Raw genomic sequence first — 19,889 nt, 5'->3', positions numbered from 1 at the left:
AAGAGTTGTGCCACCTCGTAAAAATGTGTTATTCTACGTTGCAAGTCTGACTGACTGTGGGCCAGGAGAGCACAGTCATCGGCGAAAAGAAGGTCACACAGATGAGGTTTTCTTGTGACTTTGTGTGAGCCTGAACCAAAGGCCTCCCACAGTCCGGAAGCGTACATTAACTCCCTCCTTAAGGTCTTCCATTGCCTGCTGCAGCATCATGCTGAAAAAGATGGTCAATAGGATCGGGGCCACATCCCTGCTTTACGCCATTGGAGATACGGAAGGGATTTGAGAGTTCACTGTTTTGCTTGACTTGTCTGTACTGATTTTCATGAAACTGCTTCACCATGGCCAGGAACCTGGGTGGGCATCCAAGTTTTTCAAGGATTTTCCAAAGTCCATCTCTGCTCACAGTGTCAAATGCCTTGGTGAGGTCTACGAAAGTGATGTACAGGCCTTTGTTTTGCTCACGACACTTTTCTTGTAATTGTCTGAGTGCAAATACAATATTAGTGGTGCCTCTGTATACCAGCCTGGAAATGGCAGGTTAATTGAAGCTGTCTAGATTAATGGACAATGGATGAGAGACCAGATTATGTGAATTTCATTTCACTGTTTGGAGAGATGAATGGATTTTTAGTGTTGTTTATGACCTAAGTCCAGACTTTCAATCTGTGTATATCCTCTCCCTTCATTCTCATTTCATCTACTCTCTTGAAAGTGCGACGTCCTGTGTCGGGACAGGGGAGCTAAACAGTCCACTACTGGGATGTGCGAGGAGAGGTGGAATAGGATGGATGTGAGAAGGGGTAGAATGTGAAATGTGAGGAGAGGTCGAAAGGGGCCTGTGAGGAGAGGGTGAATGCAGCCAGTGAGAGGGGTAGAATGGGACACGTAAGAGTAGAGGTAGAATAAGATGCATGAGGACAGGTTGAATGGGACATAGGAGAAGCTGTAGAATGGGACATGTGAGGAGTGATATAATGGAACCTGAGAGCAGAGGTAGAATAGGACATATGAGAGGAAAGGTAGAATGGGACATGTGAGAAGTGGTAGAATGACAGGTGTTATGAAGAGGTAGAATAGGATGTTTGTGGAGAGGTAGAAGGGGTGTGAGAGAAGCGGTAATGGGACATGTGTGAGGAGAGACAGAATGGAACATATGAGAAACAGTAGAAAGGGGTGTGTTGTGAGAGGTAGAATGGGACGTTTGAGAAATAGAATGGGACATCTGGGAAGTAGAGTGGGATGTTTGAGGGGAGGTAGAATGGGACATGAAAGGAGAACAAGTATGGAACCAGAAAGAAAGAGAGCAAGATTGGGACCAGTCAGAGCAGAGGTGAATTGAGACATATGAGAGTAGAAGTATAATGGAACCAGTTAGAGGAGAGGCAGTTTGGGACCAATAAGAGGTGGAGTTGGAAAGGCACCTTCGAGGAGATGGACAGTAGGACCAGTGGTAGGAGAGCAGTTTTCCCTCTAAGTTGTGTCCGTGAATGGCCGCACAGCAATCTGGAATGTACCATGCATTGAAATAAACAGGTTGCTCATTACTTTGTGACAGAAATGTGAGTGGCCCACATACAAAAAAGTAGTGCTCAGAGGAATTTGTCACACACCCAGTATAAAGAAAATTCAGAGGGAACATTGGACACTAGTGACTCACAGAACATGAACGCATTGTGTGGAGGCTCATAGAGAGTACAGATTTGCAGCAAAATACTGCTTACAACTGAAGAGTTTAAAGAGAACCTTTCCTCCCAATATCAAACATTGATCAGATTTATCTGCTGCCTCTACTGCATTGCATTTCCTACATTACAACAGTGGCTGCATTTCAAAAGTACTTTAATCAGCTGTAAAGTGCTTTGGGACATCCTGATAATACAAAAAGGCCTACAGAAATGCAAGTTATTGCTTTCATTCTATTACTGCTGTAGAGACAGATTTCATTTTTGGTGTTGCATTTGCCTTTTAATAGATACCTTTTCCTAGTTCTCAGCCACTTGGGGTGAACTTTGGAATAGAAGAGTAGAGGTGGGACAGAATAAAAGCTGCTAAGATCATTTCTGCACCAGCAAGTAATCATGCAGCACCATTGGTATTGGCAGCTTTGTGGCCCAGACTACCCGATCCTCATAAGAGTCAATGCACTTCAAAAGTAATTCATTGGGTGTAGCAACACCTTCATCTTAAAATTCTCATCCATGTTTTCAAATTGCTCCACGGCCTCACCCCTCCCTATCTCTGCAACGTCCTCCAGCCCTGCAACAGTCTGAGATAGCTGCCACCTTCCAACACTCGTCTCTTGTGACCATGCCTTCAACTGCCTCGGCTCTTCAGCTCTGGAATTCCTTCCCTCAACCTCTCCGCCTCTCTACCACTTTTTCCTCCTTTAAGATTGCTCCTTAAAACATGTCCCTTTGAACAAGCTTTTGGACATCTGCCCGAACATCTTCTTTGGCTCTGTGTCAAATTTTGTTTGATGACATTCCTATGAAGTACCTTGGGACATTTAACTATGCAAATATACTACATAAATGCAAGCTGTTGTTGAAGCACATGGAGACATTTCATCATAATTTATCTCTAAACGAACAGCAACAAAACAAATGAACTATTCATTAACTATCTCATTGCTGTTCTGAAGCCTTGATCCATGCAACCTAGCTGTCACGTTTGCCTACATAGCAGTGACTACCCTTCAACAAGTAAAGCAAAGCACTTTGGAACATTCTGAGGATGTGACAAATGCTATATATATGTATACTTTTTTTCTTTTTATGATGAGGCACTATATAAATGCAAGTATTTTCTTAACTTTTCAAAATGCAGTGGGAAGCAGCAGCAATAGTAAGGAACTCTTTTTTATAAACTTAGGAAAGAAAAGCAGTATTAAGTTATTTGATCTCACCTGGGCAGTTGTAAAGTTATAGATATATCCCCCAGTGCTAACTTTTCCTACCTTGATGGGAGCAGTGGCCACTGCCGGTACTGCAAAGGCCTTGGACCCAGGCCCAGTGGTGGAACCCTGGATCACAAGTAGGTGAGGCGGGGTCGCCGGGGCCAGTCCGGAGGCCCCGGCAAGGGGCAGTGGGCAGTCAGTCCAGGGGGAGAGGGGTTCCGGGGGGGGTGGGGGGGGGGGGGTGAATCGCTTCCCAGTGGGGGTCTTCCATGGGCCACAAATCACCCACAAAAGGAGGGACCCCCTCCCCCACAGGGAGGGCGCCTCATTTTCCAAGGCTTCCTCCCTGCACGGCGGAACCCCGCGCCCCCCCGCCCCCGCCACTAGTAAGATACCAGCGGCGATGGAAAGAGACCCTTATCTATATCTACATCCTTATCAATATCTACGTCAGCCCAAAGCTTTGAGTTCTGAATATAACAATTGAGAAGCTGTTTTACTAATCTTTAGCTGATGACATTAGAAAAGTTCTGTTTAGGAGAAGAAATGGTGAGCCTCCATTAGGGGAAAATTGTTTCAGTTGAAGCTATTTTCTCATAGGATATATCAGGGATTTTATTTTATCTGGAAAAGCTCCAGTCAGCCTCTGCCTTCCTAATGGCTCAGTGGATAAATGCATCACATGGTGTGGTGCCTAGCTGTACAGTATTAAATCCTCAGGCTATTCAATGTTAACTGATCTCTTCTGCAGCAGAAAATAGTAAGTGATCTCCATGTCCATTGGTAGGGAATAAAGAATAGTGCAGGTGTGCACAATGAGTGAAAACAGATTGGGGTTGTCTGGGATGCTCCCACATTCAATTAGCCCACTGCCCACTGACACCCACCATCCAGGCTAACACACAAAGGGCTGGATTTTGTGCAGAAGGCAGGGCTCCCGGCACTGAAAAGTCAGGGGGAACTCTTCCTCTGTGTTTTTTCAGTATCCCCCGGAGCGATCCTCTGGCCCTTTGGGATGAAAGTTTAAGGAGGCGGTGTCCCCGTCCTTTTCAAGACTTAATAGGGATGGGGATCCCAGCCCCCAAGAGCTGCCAGCCAATCACAGGACCGGCAGCTCAGCAGTATCGGCAGTGCCAGTGGGAGCGGTGGCCATTGCCTGTACTGCAGACACCTTGGACCCAGGCCCAGCGGTGGAAACCCGGAACGCAAGTAGGTGAGGTGGGGTCGCTGGGGCCAGTTCAGAGGCCCCTGCAAGGGGCAGTGTGCATTCAGTCCAGGGGAGGGGGGGTTCCGAGGGGTGAATTGGTTCCCGGTGGGGGTCTTCCATGGGCCACAAATTGCCCACAAAGGAGAGACCCCCCCCCCACAAACTCACAGAGAGGGCACCTCATTTTCCAAGGCTTCCTCCCTAGGTGGCGGAGGCCCTCCCACCCCCGCCACTAGTAAGATCCCATCGGTGACAGGAAGAAGCCTTTATTTGGCCTCTGGTCAGGAAGGCCGTCATCGGCCTATCCCACCCCTGGGAGAATCGGAACTGACAATCCCAGTGTCGGGTTCCGTGGTGGCTGCTGCCGCTCTGCTTTTCTGGTCTCCCCATCACGAAACCCAAGATCGGGAGGAGAACAAGATCCAGCTCAAAGTATGGCCACGCAGATCAAGAGCCTGAAGGCTCCTAAAGGATCACGCTGCAGTACAAGCCATTGCCTCAGAAGATTGGTGAATCAGTATTTATGAAAGTGCCTACACAGGTAGTCACACACATTATTTGTGCACCCATTTGTGAATGCACCCAAGAGTAAGGTCATTTTTGAAGTAGCTTCAAATTGAATAAAGCATTTTCAAAAGACTAATAGATAGATACAGTAGATTACCACTAGTCTGCACAGAAACAGAAATCCAAATGGAGGCAATGGCATTGAAAAGAGGACTTATTATTGGTGACAGGTACTTCCTTATAAACATGAGTAGTTTTTTTTTTGTAGATTATATAAAATGCAGAGAAGTCTTGAATATGAAGATTTATCAGTAAAATAATTTAATATACAAACAGACAATAGTTCATGGCCTAGAACTAGGGCACTTAGATAGGGGGAGGGAAGCTTAAGGTAGTGTTAGCCTTTGCCTTCCTAATGGCTCAGTGGATAAATGCATCACATGGTGTGGTACTAATCTGTACTTTCTTAAATCCTCAGGCTATTCAAAGTTAACTGCAGCAGAGAACAATAATTGACCTCAGTGTCCTTGGCTAGAGAATGAAGAACAGTGCAGGTGTGCTCAGTGGGTGAAAACAGGTTTGAGTTGGCTGGAAATGAGATTGGTATAATCAATGGAACTGTGAGAAATGACAATGTTTAAAAATAAAGCTTAAACTGGCAGCAAGAACTAAAACTGCAGTTGTGAATCAGATGAGAGAATTGCCATTTTAATATCACAGTGGCAGAGGAATGGAGCTCATTCCTATCATCTATTGCCATCAGCTCTATACCTCCAATATTTTGAAATTGAAACTCCTTCAGCTAATTTCTGAATCCTCCAGTGAATCTACATGCAATGCATGTCCTGTCAACATATTTCAATAAATTTATACGAAAATAAGTGCCTCCTACCATCTAACTGAGTTCTATGCTTAGGTAACTTACACATATGTCTCCTGGTTCTCCCTAATCTATGTTGCTCGAATAGCAAACCCAGCTCTACTGAGTTGAATTGTTTAAATTCTTCTATCAAATCTGCACTTTTTTAGCACATAAAATCCCAACTCACTCATGGTGACTGAAGCCCATTAAACTATATATCCATTCTAGTAACCTCCTCTGAAATTTTTCCAGGACTTCGATAGCTTTCATGTAAAGGAACAATATTCTAAATGTGGCCTGATGAAGGCCTTGCACAAAGGGCAGTTATTTCATGTTTTCTGTTCAAATGTCCTGTACCGGCAATAAATCGTAACACCCTATTTGCTCTTAAAATGGCATCTTGGCATTGGTCATAGACCTTTGATGATTCATGCATGATAATGTCCAGGTCCTTTTCCCATTCACCAGCCTTTACCACACAACCTTGCAAGGTATACTAGATAGTTATAATGTGGAGTGAACAGTGGTATTGTCATGATGGGCTAAATGCCCACCCTTTGTGCTAAATTATCTAGTATAAATCATATATCCACACAACAAAAAGTGAAGTCAAACCAAAAGGTACCTGTAGCAAAAGCTTTTCCACAGCTTGGGTGTTCACACCTATATGGACGATCCCCAGTATGTGCCCTCTCATGTACCTGTGATCACATAGTAAAAACTTAAATTGATTAAAAAATATCAAATATATCTACAACAAATACATCCATTCTACATCCAGCTTCTACTGCAGTATGAGTATTTATTAGGAAAATACTTTTTTATTATGTGCTTTTTTTGAAGATGGCGGGGCAGGTGGGGCAGGAGGTGAAATGTTCCTTCCAATTTTCTCTCAATCTATCCCACTCTCCTGAAGTCACTGACTTCTGCTACAATGCACAGGGCGCTGGCAGACCTCTGATACCCAGTCTACTTCTTTCCCATGAGTATTTTGGGTAAGTTTGCCCTTCCTTTCAAATTTTACCCTCTTCTTCATCAACCATCAAGTAAGAGGGCATTTACACAGCCAATGCCCTCTCCAGCTGGCTACTGGAGGTGGAGGGGTGTGGTTGTTCCCGATGGCCCAATTCCGACTGCCCCCTCCAATTTTCTTTCCACAATGCTGGGAGAAAATCATCCTTTGCTTGGTGTCTCCTTGCTCATGTAGCTCAAATCACAAACTGAACAGATTGGGACTTGAAACAACCCAATCTTACTATATGGTACTAACCATGATTAGTATTCTAGCTGTAGTCACCACCTCTGCTGCTAAGGAGTTATTAATTTAAGCTCTATGTTACTATAAATGAAATCATAGGTGGCTGAAACTAAGCTGCAACAGGCAACAAAAGAGGAAATAACAGCTGACTCATCTTGTAAAGGTGATGAACAAGTGTGCCATACAGACCCAGAAGGTCCCAAATTCAATCCCCGATCTGTGCTATGTTAGCTAATTTTAGGCAGAGTCATGTAATTCTGTGAAACTGAATGGGTTTTGAGTGAGTTAAAATCTTGCCCATGGTAACAGCACTACAATTGCCTGCAACAACTTAGGGAGGAGATTGCAGTTGTCCTGTGATTATTGTCCAGTGACCCTTACTAGAAGTGCACATGTGGACATGGCATCAATTCTGACCTTCAAGGTTCACATATGAAGAATTGCCAATTCACTGAGATACCAGAGGATAACCAGTGCCATGGACTGCACTGTAGTAAGGATTTAATACCTCCAAGAGAGGTGAGAAGGGATAGCAAAAAGAATGGTGAAAAAGGGGAAAGAACAGAAGCTTTTTTTTTAAAATCCTCCATTTCCCTTCTGTGAACTCTCATCTCAAAAGGAAAGGTACTATAGCATGTTAAAACGAGCAATGTGGGATAGTGGCACTCTTCCCATTCTCCTTCTTTCTAGGTTTCTGTTTAGAGTTTCCCTATCACGCGACAGCTGCTATCTGTAACTAATCACATAGGAAACTATGGGCGTGATACCATTTCCGACCAATCCATGAGGCTACACATTTGACCTCCATTACTGTGAAGCTTTGGAGAGAGAAAATGGCAGTCCTGACAAATTTAACAAGGGCTTAAAAGGGCATACTGCAAGCTTTCTTAGAATTCCAATCTCCCAATTTAGCATAAATTTGGTGCCTCAATATACAAAACTTGTTCACTTAGGAACGTACTCCAGACAGATATTACAATGCAGAAATCAGGAAGTACTGTACCGTTGGAAGTGCTATATTTTGAATGTGACATTAAACCAACGTGACTGCCTGTTCAGGTGTGCATAAAGCACTCTGTGGAACTGTTCAAAGTGGAGCAGGGAATTTTCCTGCTTTTCTGGCTAATGTTCCTTCCTCAGCCACCACCACCACCAAAACACATTAACTAGTTATTCATTTAGTTGCTGTTTGTGGAACCTGATTGTGTGTGAAGTGATTGTTATGTTTGTCTGCATAACAACAGTGAACACACTTCAAAATTAATTCACTGGCTGAAAAACACTTTAGAATCTCCTAAGAACATAATAAGGCACTAAACAAATGCAAGTGTTTTTGAAGTCATTTTTCTTTAAAGCAATGATTTAAGATAGCCAATGCACTGTTGAACTATACCTTTAGATGATGAGCAGTAGTGTACAATCTTCCACAACCCTCATATTCACAACGAAAAGCCTTTTCTCCCAGCTGTTGAGCCTTGGCACTCACTCGTGCAGTTACATGACCCTGAAGAACAATCTTGGGAAATAGAACAAATACTGATAAGTAACTTACTGTTGAATTTTGTGCAATTCTGCTGTTAGTAATTTATCATTCCCTTATATAGAAAATTTACAACACAAAAAGAGGCCATTCGGCCCACTGACTTTGTAAATTACACAAATACATGTAATAAATTCCTCTTTTCGAAAAATCATTTTAATTTATGCTTGATGTTTAATTACAGCAGTAAGTGTTTGATCATTGACAGCAGTAAAGCTTCCATGATGTTTTCTTGATCCTACTCAACTGCTAACATCATCTGCTGACAGTTTACATGCGCATCTTTTTTAAATTTAAAAAAATACCAGCATTAAAAGTAACCTCACACACTAAAAATTGCAGGCCAAACTTTTGTAACTCTCATGCTCCTTTACATCAACCAGGTTAGATATGACAACTATTATTAGTCCTATGTCACTGGTACACTGAAGCAAAGATACTGTATAACAACAACTTGTGCTGAGAATGCCGCAACCCATTTCTGAACTCAAAAGGTTAAGCAGTGAAAGAAGAGTGAGAAAACTTTCTCAGAGCCCATATGGCCCGTGCTCTTATTCACATGTTCCCTTCCTAACAGAAGGAAAGAGGCCAATAGCAGGAAAGTCCTCCACAGCAAGACTAGAAATAAACTCTGGAGGTTGCATTTAAAGCTGCTTTTACACGTTAGCTGGGTGCAACTGGTGACAACCCGTAAATTTGCTGGAATTACTAAGTCACCAGCCTGTGTGAATTCAGAAAGTTGGGGTCATCACTGGCTACACAAAAGTTGGACGTGAGCAGCAGGCGACCGTAGCACTCCACTAACCTTAATATAAAGATTAAACCACTGGGCTTATGAACATCAGAAGTTGCAAATCCCAGTGAGGAATCAATTGCCACAGCAATTTTGCTGCTGATAGATCAAGGGTAATAGTTAAAAAAAACTTCTGTGCTTGGAATCGTACGCACCCTCTTTCTGAGATTAGTCAATGGGAGAAATCCAATAATCTCCTCATGCTCCAGATTGACAAATATCTGAATGAGATCGCAGCCCCTTTCTCAGTGGAAGGGTTTACTGATTCTGACCAGAACTTCTCTATACTTTGCAGTGTGGTTTAAAGTTTCAAAAAACTTTCACTTTATTTTAGGTTCACTATTTTGGAATCCTGAAGAACCAAGACAGCATGGAGTGGGCTTCGCCATCAGAAACTCCTTGCTCAGCATGATAGAGCCTCCCTCAAATGGCTCAGAACGCATACTGTCCATCCGACTGCTCACCACCTCTGGTCCAGTACACCTACTCAGCATCTATGCTCCAACACTCTGCTCCCCACCTGAAGCTAAAGACCAGTTCTACGAGCAACCCCATAACATCATTAGCAGCATCCCCAACACCGAACACCTATTCCTGCTGGGGGACTTTAATGCCAGGGTTGGGGCTGACCATGACTCATGGCCCTCCTGCCTTGGGCGCTATGGCGTTGGAAGGATGAATGAGAACAGGCAGAGACTGCTTGAGTTGTGTACCTAGCATAACCTCTGCATCACCAACTCGTTCTTTCACACTAAACCCTGTCACCAGGTTTCATGGAGGCACCCAAGATCGCATCGTTGGCACCAGCTAGACCTCATTGTCACAAGGCGAGCTGCCTTAAACAGTGTTCAAATCACACGCAGCTTCCACAGTGCGGACTGTGACACCGACCACTCCCTGGTGTGCAGCAAGGTTAGACTCAGACCAAAGAAGTTGCATCATTCCAAGCAGAAGGGCCACCCGCGCATCAACACGAGCAGAATTTCTCACCCACAGCTGTTACAAAAATTTCTAAATTCACTTGCAACAGCCCTTCAAAACACTCCCACAGGGGATGCTGAGACCAAGTGGGCCCACATCAGAGACGCCATCTATGAGTCAGCTTTGACCACCTACGGCAAAAGTGCGAAGAGAAATGCAGACTGGTTTCAATCTCATAATGAAGAGCTGGAACCTGTCATAGCCGCTAAGTGCATTGCACTGTTGAACTACAAAAAAGCCCCCAGCGATTTAACATCCGCAGCACTTAAAGCAGCCAGAAGCACTGCACAAAGAACAGCTAGGCGCTGCGCAAACGACTACTGGCAACACCTATGCAGTCATATTCAGCTGGCCTCAGACACCGGAAACATCAGAGGAATGTATGATGGCATGAAGAGAGCTCTTGGGCCAACCATCAAGAAGATCGCCCTCCTCAAATCTAAATCAGGGGACATAATCACTGACCAACACAAGCAAATGGACCGCTGGGTTGAGCACTACCTAGAACTGTACTCCAGGGAGAATGTTGTCACTCAGACTGCCCTCAATGCAGCCCAGCCTCTACCAGTCATGGATGAGCTGGACATACAGCCAACCAAATCGAAACTCAGTGATGCCATTGATTCTCTAGCCAGCGGAAAAGCCCCTGGGAAGGACAGCATTACCCCTGAAATAATCAAGAGTGCCAAGCCTGCTATACTCTCAGCACTACATGAACTGCTATGCCTGTGCTGGGACGAGGGAGCAGTACCCCAGGACATGCGCGATGCCAATATCATCACCCTCTATAAAAACAAAGGTGACCGCGGTGACTGCAACAAGTACCGTGGAATCTCCCTGCTCAGCATAGTGGGGAAAGTCTTTGCTCCAGTCGCTCTGAACAGGCTCCAGAAGCTGGCCGAGCACGTCTACCCTGAGGCACAGTGTGGCTTTCGTGCAGAGAGATCGACCGTTGACATGCTGTTCTCCCTTCGTCAGATACAGGAGAAATGCCATGAACAACAGATGCCCCTCGACATTGCTTTCATTGATCTCACCAAAGCCTTTGACCTCGTCAGCAGACGTGGTCTTTTCAGACTACTAGAAAAGATTGGATGCCCACCAAAGCTACTAAGTATCATCACCTCATTCCATGACAATATGAAAGACACAATTCAACATGGTGGCTCCTCATCAGAGCCCTTTCCTATCCTGAGTGGTGTGAAACAGGGCTGTGTTCTCGCACCCACACTTTTTGGGATTTTCTTCTCCCTGCTGCTTTCACATGCGTTCAAGTCCTCTGAAGAAGGAATTTTCCTCCACACAAGATCAGGGGGCAGGTTGTTCAACCTTGCCCATCTAAGAGCGAAGTCCAAAGTACGGAAAGTCCTCATCAGGGAACTCCTCTTTGCTGACGATGCTGCTTTAATATCTCACACTGAAGAGTGCCTGCAGAGTCTCATCGACAGGTTTGCGGCTGCCTGCAATGAATTTGGCCTAACCATCAGCCTCAAGAAAACGAACATCATGGGGCAGGACGTCAGAAATGCTCCATCCATCAATATTGGCGACCACGCTCTGGAAGTGGTTCAAGAGTTCACCTACCTAGGCTCAACTATCACCAGTAACCTGTCTCTAGATGCAGAAATCAACAAGCGCATGGGTAAGGCATGGGTATGTCCAGACTGGCCAAGAGAGTGGGGGAAAATGGCGCACTGACACGGAACACAAAAGTCCAAGTGTATCAGGCCTGTGTCCTCAGTACCTTGCTCTATGGCAGCGAGGCCTGGACAACGTATGCCAGCCAAGAGCGACGTCTCAATTCATTCCATCTTCGCTGCCTCCGGAGAATACTTGGCATCAGGTGGCAGGACCGTATCTCCAACACAGAAGTCTTCGAAGCGGCCAACATCCCCAGCTTGTACACACTACTGAGTCAGCGGCGCTTGAGATGGCTTGGCCATGTGAGCCGCATGGAAGATGGCAGGATCCCCAAAGACACATTGTACAGCGAGCTCGCCACTGGTATCAGACCCACCGGCCGTCCATGTCTCCGTTATAAAGACGTCTGCAAACGCGACATGAAATCGTGTGACATTGATCACAAGTCGTGGGAGTCAGTTGCCAGCGTTCGCCAGAGCTGGCGGGCAGCCATAAAGACAGGACTAAAATGTGGCGAGTCGAAGAGACTTAGTAGTTGGCAGGAAAAAAGACAGAGGCGCAAGGGGAGAGCCAACTGTGCAACAGCCCCGACAAACAAATTTCTCTGCAGCACCTGTGGAAGAGCCTGTCACTCTAGAATTGGCCTTTATAGCCACTCCAGGCGCTGCTTCACAAACCACTGACCACCTCCAGGCGCGTATTCATTGTCTCTCGAGATAAGGAGGCCCAAAAGAAAAAAGAAAGAATTTTGTGATGATGTGAACCCTGATGAACAAGCCAATATAAATTCGGAAATTAACTATTATACTTTTTGCTTGTTTAACTGTCTTTCAACCTTTGCTCACTACTGCAAAGCCCTGGATCAGATAAGAGTACTCCTGTCTTCACAAATCCATAGTATCAATGTACATATAAAAATACAGCTAAGAATAAAAAATGAGCTTAAGATTTATATCTCCAGAAATTTGCCTAAACCTACAGGACCTGGTTCTGGAAGCCAAATTTAAAGAAAAAACAGAGACATATATTTGATTTTAAGAACAGTCCACCAAATTCAACTGCTTAATTAGACTGATCTTCAGCATAAAATCATCTCCCTTCTTATGACAGGGCAAGCTCCTAACAGAAGAGACTGCATTGTCTCTCTGTCTTACCGTACTTTCCATTGTTGCAATACCCTCCCAAAATCAATTTTTTAAAAACTTCAGTGTTTCCCCTGATACTAAACGTTGAGCACACAAAAGCAGGAAACTAGAATAAACCCACACTGATAACTGCTCTTCCTCCTTCCTTGACTTTCTTGTACATAATTTCTTTGCCCTGCTTCCCAGTTTACTGACTATAAAAAGGGAAAACCATTTTATGTTTTGTTTTGACCATATTAAGCAGAAATGGAAACACATCATAGTAAAAGAAGGAATCATCACAGATTTGATTATTAAAATCTTTCCATTCACGGACATCTCCCCATTACCTCTAAGTTTGGCTAGCACTTCAATTCTTTTGCAGCACTAGCAACCTCGCTAAACCAAACAATACAAATTTTGAACCCCTATCATTTCAATGAAAAATACTTCTCTTTGTTAGATTTTTCAGGCCATTTCCCCAGTAACAAAGCCTCACTCTCTAACAATTATTCTGGAACCGAATGCCATTCCAGAAAGAAAAATGGTTTGGACCACAATATGAATAATTAATTACCCCTACCTACAATCACCACACTGCCATATAAGCCATGACTTCAATCTCTTCACTTTTTCTTTTATTTCTTCCTTTGGATGGCTTGCAAGAAGATTTCAAACAAATTACATACAGCAACAAAGACAATGGCCAAGCTTTTCGCTCTCAACTAATCTGTACTGATTTTGACAGCTCATCATTATTAACACTCTATTGAACTAGTTACTCATGCTATCCAAGGCAAAAGTCCTTTTCCAGATTTAATTACGCAAACAGCTAAATTATAAATTCATGCCTTTTCTTGAGGCAGACTTTTCAAACATGTTGTAAACATAGTATTTATTGCAGTAAGGAGACAATCATTCAACAATTGTCTTCGATTGATTGACCTGAAACTACATTACTTTTTGTAACTATGAGGCCAAGATCCTACCAAAGTTTTATAAATCAACATTGAATACTGTAGTAAGGCTCCAAATCCCTCTTTCTCCAGTATATTATTCCTTAGAAATTTAAGCAACCCACTTAATGAAGAAATCATTACTCCACCATCTCTTCAAACAACTCTAGGTTTTCCTCTTTTAACTCTTTTTAACATTGATAAAACTTAATCGAAGCCTATCAGCTCTTGGTGCTTTTTGACTACATTGCCTGGGTTACTTTCTCCTGTCAAAAGGCATTTCACATGTTCTTTCTCCTCCTCAGAAATCATGCACCCCAAACCAACAAAAAAAAACCTTCAATCTAAGCACCTGTTGCCTTTTCAAATCAGAGTAAAAGGAGTGTATGTATTTTTCTAATCCCTTCTTCTAACTACAAACATACAAAAAGGATGGGCAGGAAAAAAAGAGTGGCCTGTCGAGTCTGTCTTATTCAGCCATGTTGCAATGAAGGAACATGACCTTCAATATTCCCCACCTATCAGCAGCCATGTAATCTCCTGGGAGAATCAAAAAAAAAATTAAAACCCAAGAACAATTCAGGGAGCAAAGATTTCTGAGTAATTCCTCACTTACTCCCAAAAACAATCAAAACCAAGTTCCAGCAGATAATCATTAAGATATATTACGTAACATCCCATCTTTTGAATGCAGCAATATCAGCTTCCTTCGAGAACTTGTCTAAAAAATCTGCATTCACTGCATGTGCCGCAATCCTCTGGGAAAAGAAAAACCTCCTGATGTCTAACCTAGTTTACGACCAAGGCGGGAATAATGCACTGTTAACTCAGTCCCACTACTCCACAGGTCACATATAAGTAAAGTTTCCCACCTACCAGAAAATAGCCAAATTAATCACTGTATTTGTTCCCCAGAATAAAGCACACCAAACCAGGTTTCTTTAAACAACGACAAAATGAACTATTTATTAATAAACTAAGTTTTAAACAATAATGAGATAACTCTATATGTGAAAGGATTCTTTTCAAACTTCTTATTCTTCCTAACCCTCATGCACACACACATACATACATTAAAAAAAAGTTAACCGGTTTCAAAAGGATGTTTTGGATTACAACTGTTTCTTAGGAATAATAAAATAATTAGGTTGTCACGTTCTGGTAGGATATTTCTGGGATGGTGAGGTGTCCCAGAGTCAAATAGTCAGATGCCACTTGAAGTCTCTCCACGCGAGGTTGATGAACAGTCTGTGATGGGTAGGCGTTTAAGGCACTTTGCAGCAGGCGTAACACAGGTCTTTCAGCAAAGGGTGTAGCAACAGGTCTACTTGGGTTTTGAAATAGCAGTGTAGCAACAGAAACTTTCTTGAGCCTTCAAGATCTCCCAAAACATACGAGGCAACAGGAATCACTCCTGAGGCAGACATTTTTCAGAGGCTGGAGGCAATAGGAATCTGCTACCTTTAAAAATGTAGGGCTTCCTCTCAGCAAAGCAGCCTTCCTCCACAGAGCAGTAACTCATCTTTTCCTGGGTCTTTTCTCTCTCCGGCGGTCTTTTACTCTCTCCAGCAGACCACAGCCACCACCTCATATGTAGAATTTCTTTTTTTTAACAAGAGAGGCAAGCCTTTTTCAGGGAGAGGTCTTTTTCTCTGGTCTGCAAAAAACAAGTCCCAGCCAGTTTGTTCTGCCTCCTGCCAGTCTAGCTTACTGGTCTCCACAATGCAAAAGTGAAACCAAAACTCTTAACAATAAGTCTTGTGACTTGTCATTCCCTCTGCGGCTGTTTGGAGCAGCTGTCTTGCACTCTGTCCCACACAGTTCAGACACCAAGTTTCAGCATTTAATGTTCCCAGAAAATCCTTTTTCTCAGTCTTTTTAAAAACACACAGAATTCTAAGCTTTCAAAATAAAAAAACAAAACTCTTATGACACTAGTTCAATATTTATGTAGCTTTTATGCATATTCCTTCATTCTCCCTAATTTATCTAATTCAAATAGCCTTCCCAATGTGTGCATATTAGTCCCTTCATCCTTTTAAATATTTCAATCAAGCTTCTCTGTAGAATATACTTTTCTAAAGTAAAATGACACTGACCTCTTGTTGTCTATATACCTAACCCTCTACATAAACCTTTATACCCATAATAACAGCTACTGCTTCCATTGTGGTATCTCACATGGCCTCTCTATTTCCATCATCTCGATTATAGACCTGACCTTTACCAAGCAATTCTTTGTATTCCTTCCAACCAACATCCACCTCCACCACTTCCAACCCCATTTACATCTCCCAAGACACTTACAACTGCACTTTCTAAATCCCAACTGCCTAGATTTTCCCCCCTCCCATTTGCCACAATACTTCATCAGTCATTATTTTACTCTACCACTCCCTCACATCCACCTTCGATGCCCTTGTCCTGACCAAAATCGTTACTCTCTCCCATCCTTTCTGTGGGCCCCATTTTTGCTGCCTCAGTTCCAAGGGGTACAGACTCGAGCATATCTGGCACATTACTGGTTTAGTCCCCCACCACCCGATCTGGCTGGAACAAATTAAGGATTAGTAGGCCTCACTCTCTTTTGCCAGTACTGTTCACTACTTCAGGATAAACCTGGCTTCTTATAGAGCTATACAGCACAGAAACAGGCCCTTCGGCCCATCGTGCCCGTACCAGTCATGAAGCATCCATCTGTTCCAATCCCATTTTTCAGGTGGATGAGGTTTGCATACAGATCAACCATGATCACTTTAAATGAAGCATGAGGTTCTAGAGGCTCAATGGCCTCCTCTTGTTCCTGTGCTTAACAGCGAACAGCCTGGGCTGGAGCATTTCAGCTATGAAGAGAGACTGAAAAGGCTAAGGCTGTTTTCCTTCGAGCAGAGAAGCCTGAAGGGGGCAGATCTCCACTGCGATCTGTCTCCTTAAAGCCCACTCTCCAGCCATCTTCACTGCAAGAAGAATCATGGACTACTTTTTTTTTAGAGATACAGCACTGAAACAGGCCCTTCGGCCCACCGAGTCTGTGCCGACCATGAACCACCCATTTATACTAATGCTACACTAATCCCATATTCCTACCACATCCCCACCTGTCCCTATATTTCCCTACCACCTACCTACACTAGGGGCAATTGCTAATGGCCAATTTACCTATCAACCTGCAAGTCTTTGGCATGTGGGAGGAAACCGGAGCACCCGGAGGAAACCCACTTTGTCTCTAAGGTTGAGAACATCCATTTAAATGTCTCTGCAGATTGCACCCCCCCACCCTGATCTTGCCCACTAAACTAAAGCTTCGACTGGCTCCCCGTCCTTGCCTTGAATGCTTGTCTCTCTCTCTCTCCCTCATTTTTCTCCCATCTTTCCCCATGCCCTTTCTGAACTCATCTTATTCATGAGACCCATCTGTTGCTCCTCTGACCTCATTCTTAAACTGCTGGCCACCCAGCTTCCCTTCCTGATCCCACATGTTGGCTGTCTTTGTAAGTGGTTCTCTCTCCCTTCCAAAGCCCCTCCTCAAAAACCCACCCTCGACCCCAACGTCCTTTCACCTCATCTCCAACTTTCCTTTCCTCTCCAAAGTTCTTGCATATGTTGTTACCTCTCAAACTCATGTCAGCTTTTTCAAAGCTCGAAGTCTGAATCTCTGCAATGAGTTATCGATCCTTTCCACAGCACTGAAACAGCACAAAAGTGTCATCCCCTCTGACTGTGATTAGATTGCATTATCACTTCTTAACTTCACATTTTCATGTCATAATTAGGTACCACACAAAGTACTGTTACAATTTTTATTTTTCTGATCGAATTTCTAAATAGAGCTCACATGAAAGTTCTCTTTCTTCACATTAAATCAGTTCCAAAAGACTGGCAGAAAATGAGCATTTTTAAAACTTAATTTAAAGATTTCCACATCACCAAGGAGTTTACTTACATAATTCAAAATTTAATTTAAAGGCTTGCAACATAATCTACCAATATCAATCTTTGTAAGTTTACCACTCTTTCCTTTCATCCATTATTCCCATCAGATTAATACACTGTTTTCAGTTTCATCATGTCTCTCCTACAGGTATAAACACCTCAAAATACCATCAACAACCTGCTCCTACTGATTTTCTGGAAAAGAGTTTACCCAGTCCTCAATAAACTGTTTTTAAACAGGATACACTGTTTGTTAGCTTACACCACCTTGTTTAAAATAAGGAACCGAGTGATTATGCAGATTTATTTTATTTTTATTTTTTATTTAGAGATACAACACTGAAACAGGCCCTTCGGCCCACCGAGTCTGTGCCGACCAACAACCACCCATTTATACTAATCCTACATTAATCCCATATTCCCTACCACATCCCCACCATTCTCCTACCACCTATCTACACTAGGGGCAATTTACAATGGCCAATTTACCTATCAACCTGCAAGTCTTTGGCTGTGGGAGGAAACCGGCACACCCGGCGGAAACCCACACGGCCACAGGGAGAACTTGCAAACTGAACTGAACCCGGGTCGCTGGAGCTGTGAGGCTGCGGTGCTAACCACTGCGCCGCCCTTATCTTGATCTTGAGTCTTGCATACTAAATAGCTGCTGGCAGAGTTATGAGAGGGGCAGTATCAATGGAATCAAGAGCAAAGTAAAATGGAATTTCACAGAACCAATCACTGTTATTGCTCCAGTTCTTACTGCACAGTAATAGTTGCCTTACCTGCATTTTTTTCTCATGATCACTCTCATTCACTAGTCCTGTACTGCTGACACTCTCGCTTCCATCTGCAGTGACCTACAGAAAAAAAAATTAAATGCAATTGGATAAAATGTTAAGAAATATTTTTAAACAGTGATATAATTTATGCCTAACTTATTTACTTCTCACAACTGTTGACATCCACCCAGCTTCCCCAATACCTTACTCCTTCAGTACTTACCAATACCAACATTCCTTTTGGGCTCAGGCGTTTCAATGGTGCTTTTCAGGAACAATAGTTACAGATTACTTCAAGACTGCAAATGTATTTTTGATTATTATACTAAATATCAAAAATTTAAAAATACCTAACAACTTTAATGAAGCTCAGATTGAGGCATCAAGTGATGTTACACAGTTGATATTTAAACACTTACCTTTGTAGCGTACTGCTCAAGTGCACTTATAGTCTCAGGATCTACTGTGGTTTCTCCTGTGTGTAGTCCTGTCAGGGTGCTATCAGCTTGAACAGTAAGGATGGTGTCAGATTGTGGAACTTGTATTGTATGGTGGATATAGGCAGTAGTTCCATCTTCCAACTGGACTGCTTGTACTGCATTTGGATCATAGCCATCTTAATCATAGAGAGAAGAAAGGAAGTAGTGAATAATCATATTTTCCTCTTATAATAGCTTTACTGTAAACTGTTTAATAATTTACCTTTTGGCGTATGATGGATAAATGCAGTTGATCCATCCTCTAGTTGGACCGCCTGTCCATCCTCAAAACGTAAACAATCTCCTGCAATAAGACAAAACCAGCACAAGGAGTTTTTGAATAACTGCATTTCAGTTCTTTTGGTTATTGGAATATAATTAAATGAGGTAGTCCCACAGTGACTAAGCAGATAAAGGCATCACCTTTGCTGTTACTAAGCCATTCACATGTAAAAAGTCATCATTATATATATCAATGTCACTGAGCTGAGAAGAAAAAAAAACAGTCAGCCTGTACTCCTGCTCCAAGCAATTATCCAATAATATCTGGTATAAAGCTTCAGCTGTGGGATTCAGTGAGGACAGGATTAGTATTCACTATAAGGCCTTTCACAGCCAACAAGCTTGCTGACACATAATATCTGGACCCAAACATAAAAAATGGCCACTAAAGGGCTGTTCATGATTTATGTACACTGAAACTGATTTATTTTTGACACCCATGTAACAGACCTAAGTAACTGCCCCACTTCATTTCATTGGAAATACTATATTTTATCTTTCTGTACGAATTTTAACTACATCTAGGATTGCAGCAATTAAAAATTTGTGCTCATAAAGGGATTGATCTGTCTTTGTGCATTTAGTTGGAAAATGCCGAGGTTTTCTGACTGGGAGCATCTCCAATGGGGAGGGAAGATGCCACCCTGG

The 19,889-nt window shown here is 43.0% G+C and overlaps 1 protein-coding gene across 5 annotated transcripts in view; it reads right to left on the bottom strand.

Moving 5' to 3' along the window:
• Positions 1-19,889, bottom strand: part of znf143b (zinc finger protein 143b) — a 126,121-nt gene that overhangs the window by 67,565 nt on the left and 38,667 nt on the right. For all 5 annotated transcript variants that reach the window (XM_068046379.1, XM_068046378.1, XM_068046376.1 and 2 more), the window contains 5 exons: positions 19,183-19,263; positions 18,900-19,096; positions 18,484-18,558; positions 8,124-8,246; positions 6,098-6,173 (listed from right to left, as the gene is read on the bottom strand). In XM_068046379.1, the coding sequence (XP_067902480.1) occupies positions 6,098-6,173; positions 8,124-8,246; positions 18,484-18,558; positions 18,900-19,096; positions 19,183-19,263 (552 nt within the window). The remainder of the gene's footprint in view (positions 1-6,097; positions 6,174-8,123; positions 8,247-18,483; positions 18,559-18,899; positions 19,097-19,182; positions 19,264-19,889) is intronic.

The sequence above is a fragment of the Heterodontus francisci genome, chromosome 14, assembly GCF_036365525.1.
Source record: "Heterodontus francisci isolate sHetFra1 chromosome 14, sHetFra1.hap1, whole genome shotgun sequence".
In the NCBI taxonomy this organism is placed as follows: domain Eukaryota; kingdom Metazoa; phylum Chordata; class Chondrichthyes; order Heterodontiformes; family Heterodontidae; genus Heterodontus; species Heterodontus francisci.
Note: the sequence above shows the minus strand (reverse complement) of the source record. Positions and strands in the feature narration are given on the sequence as shown.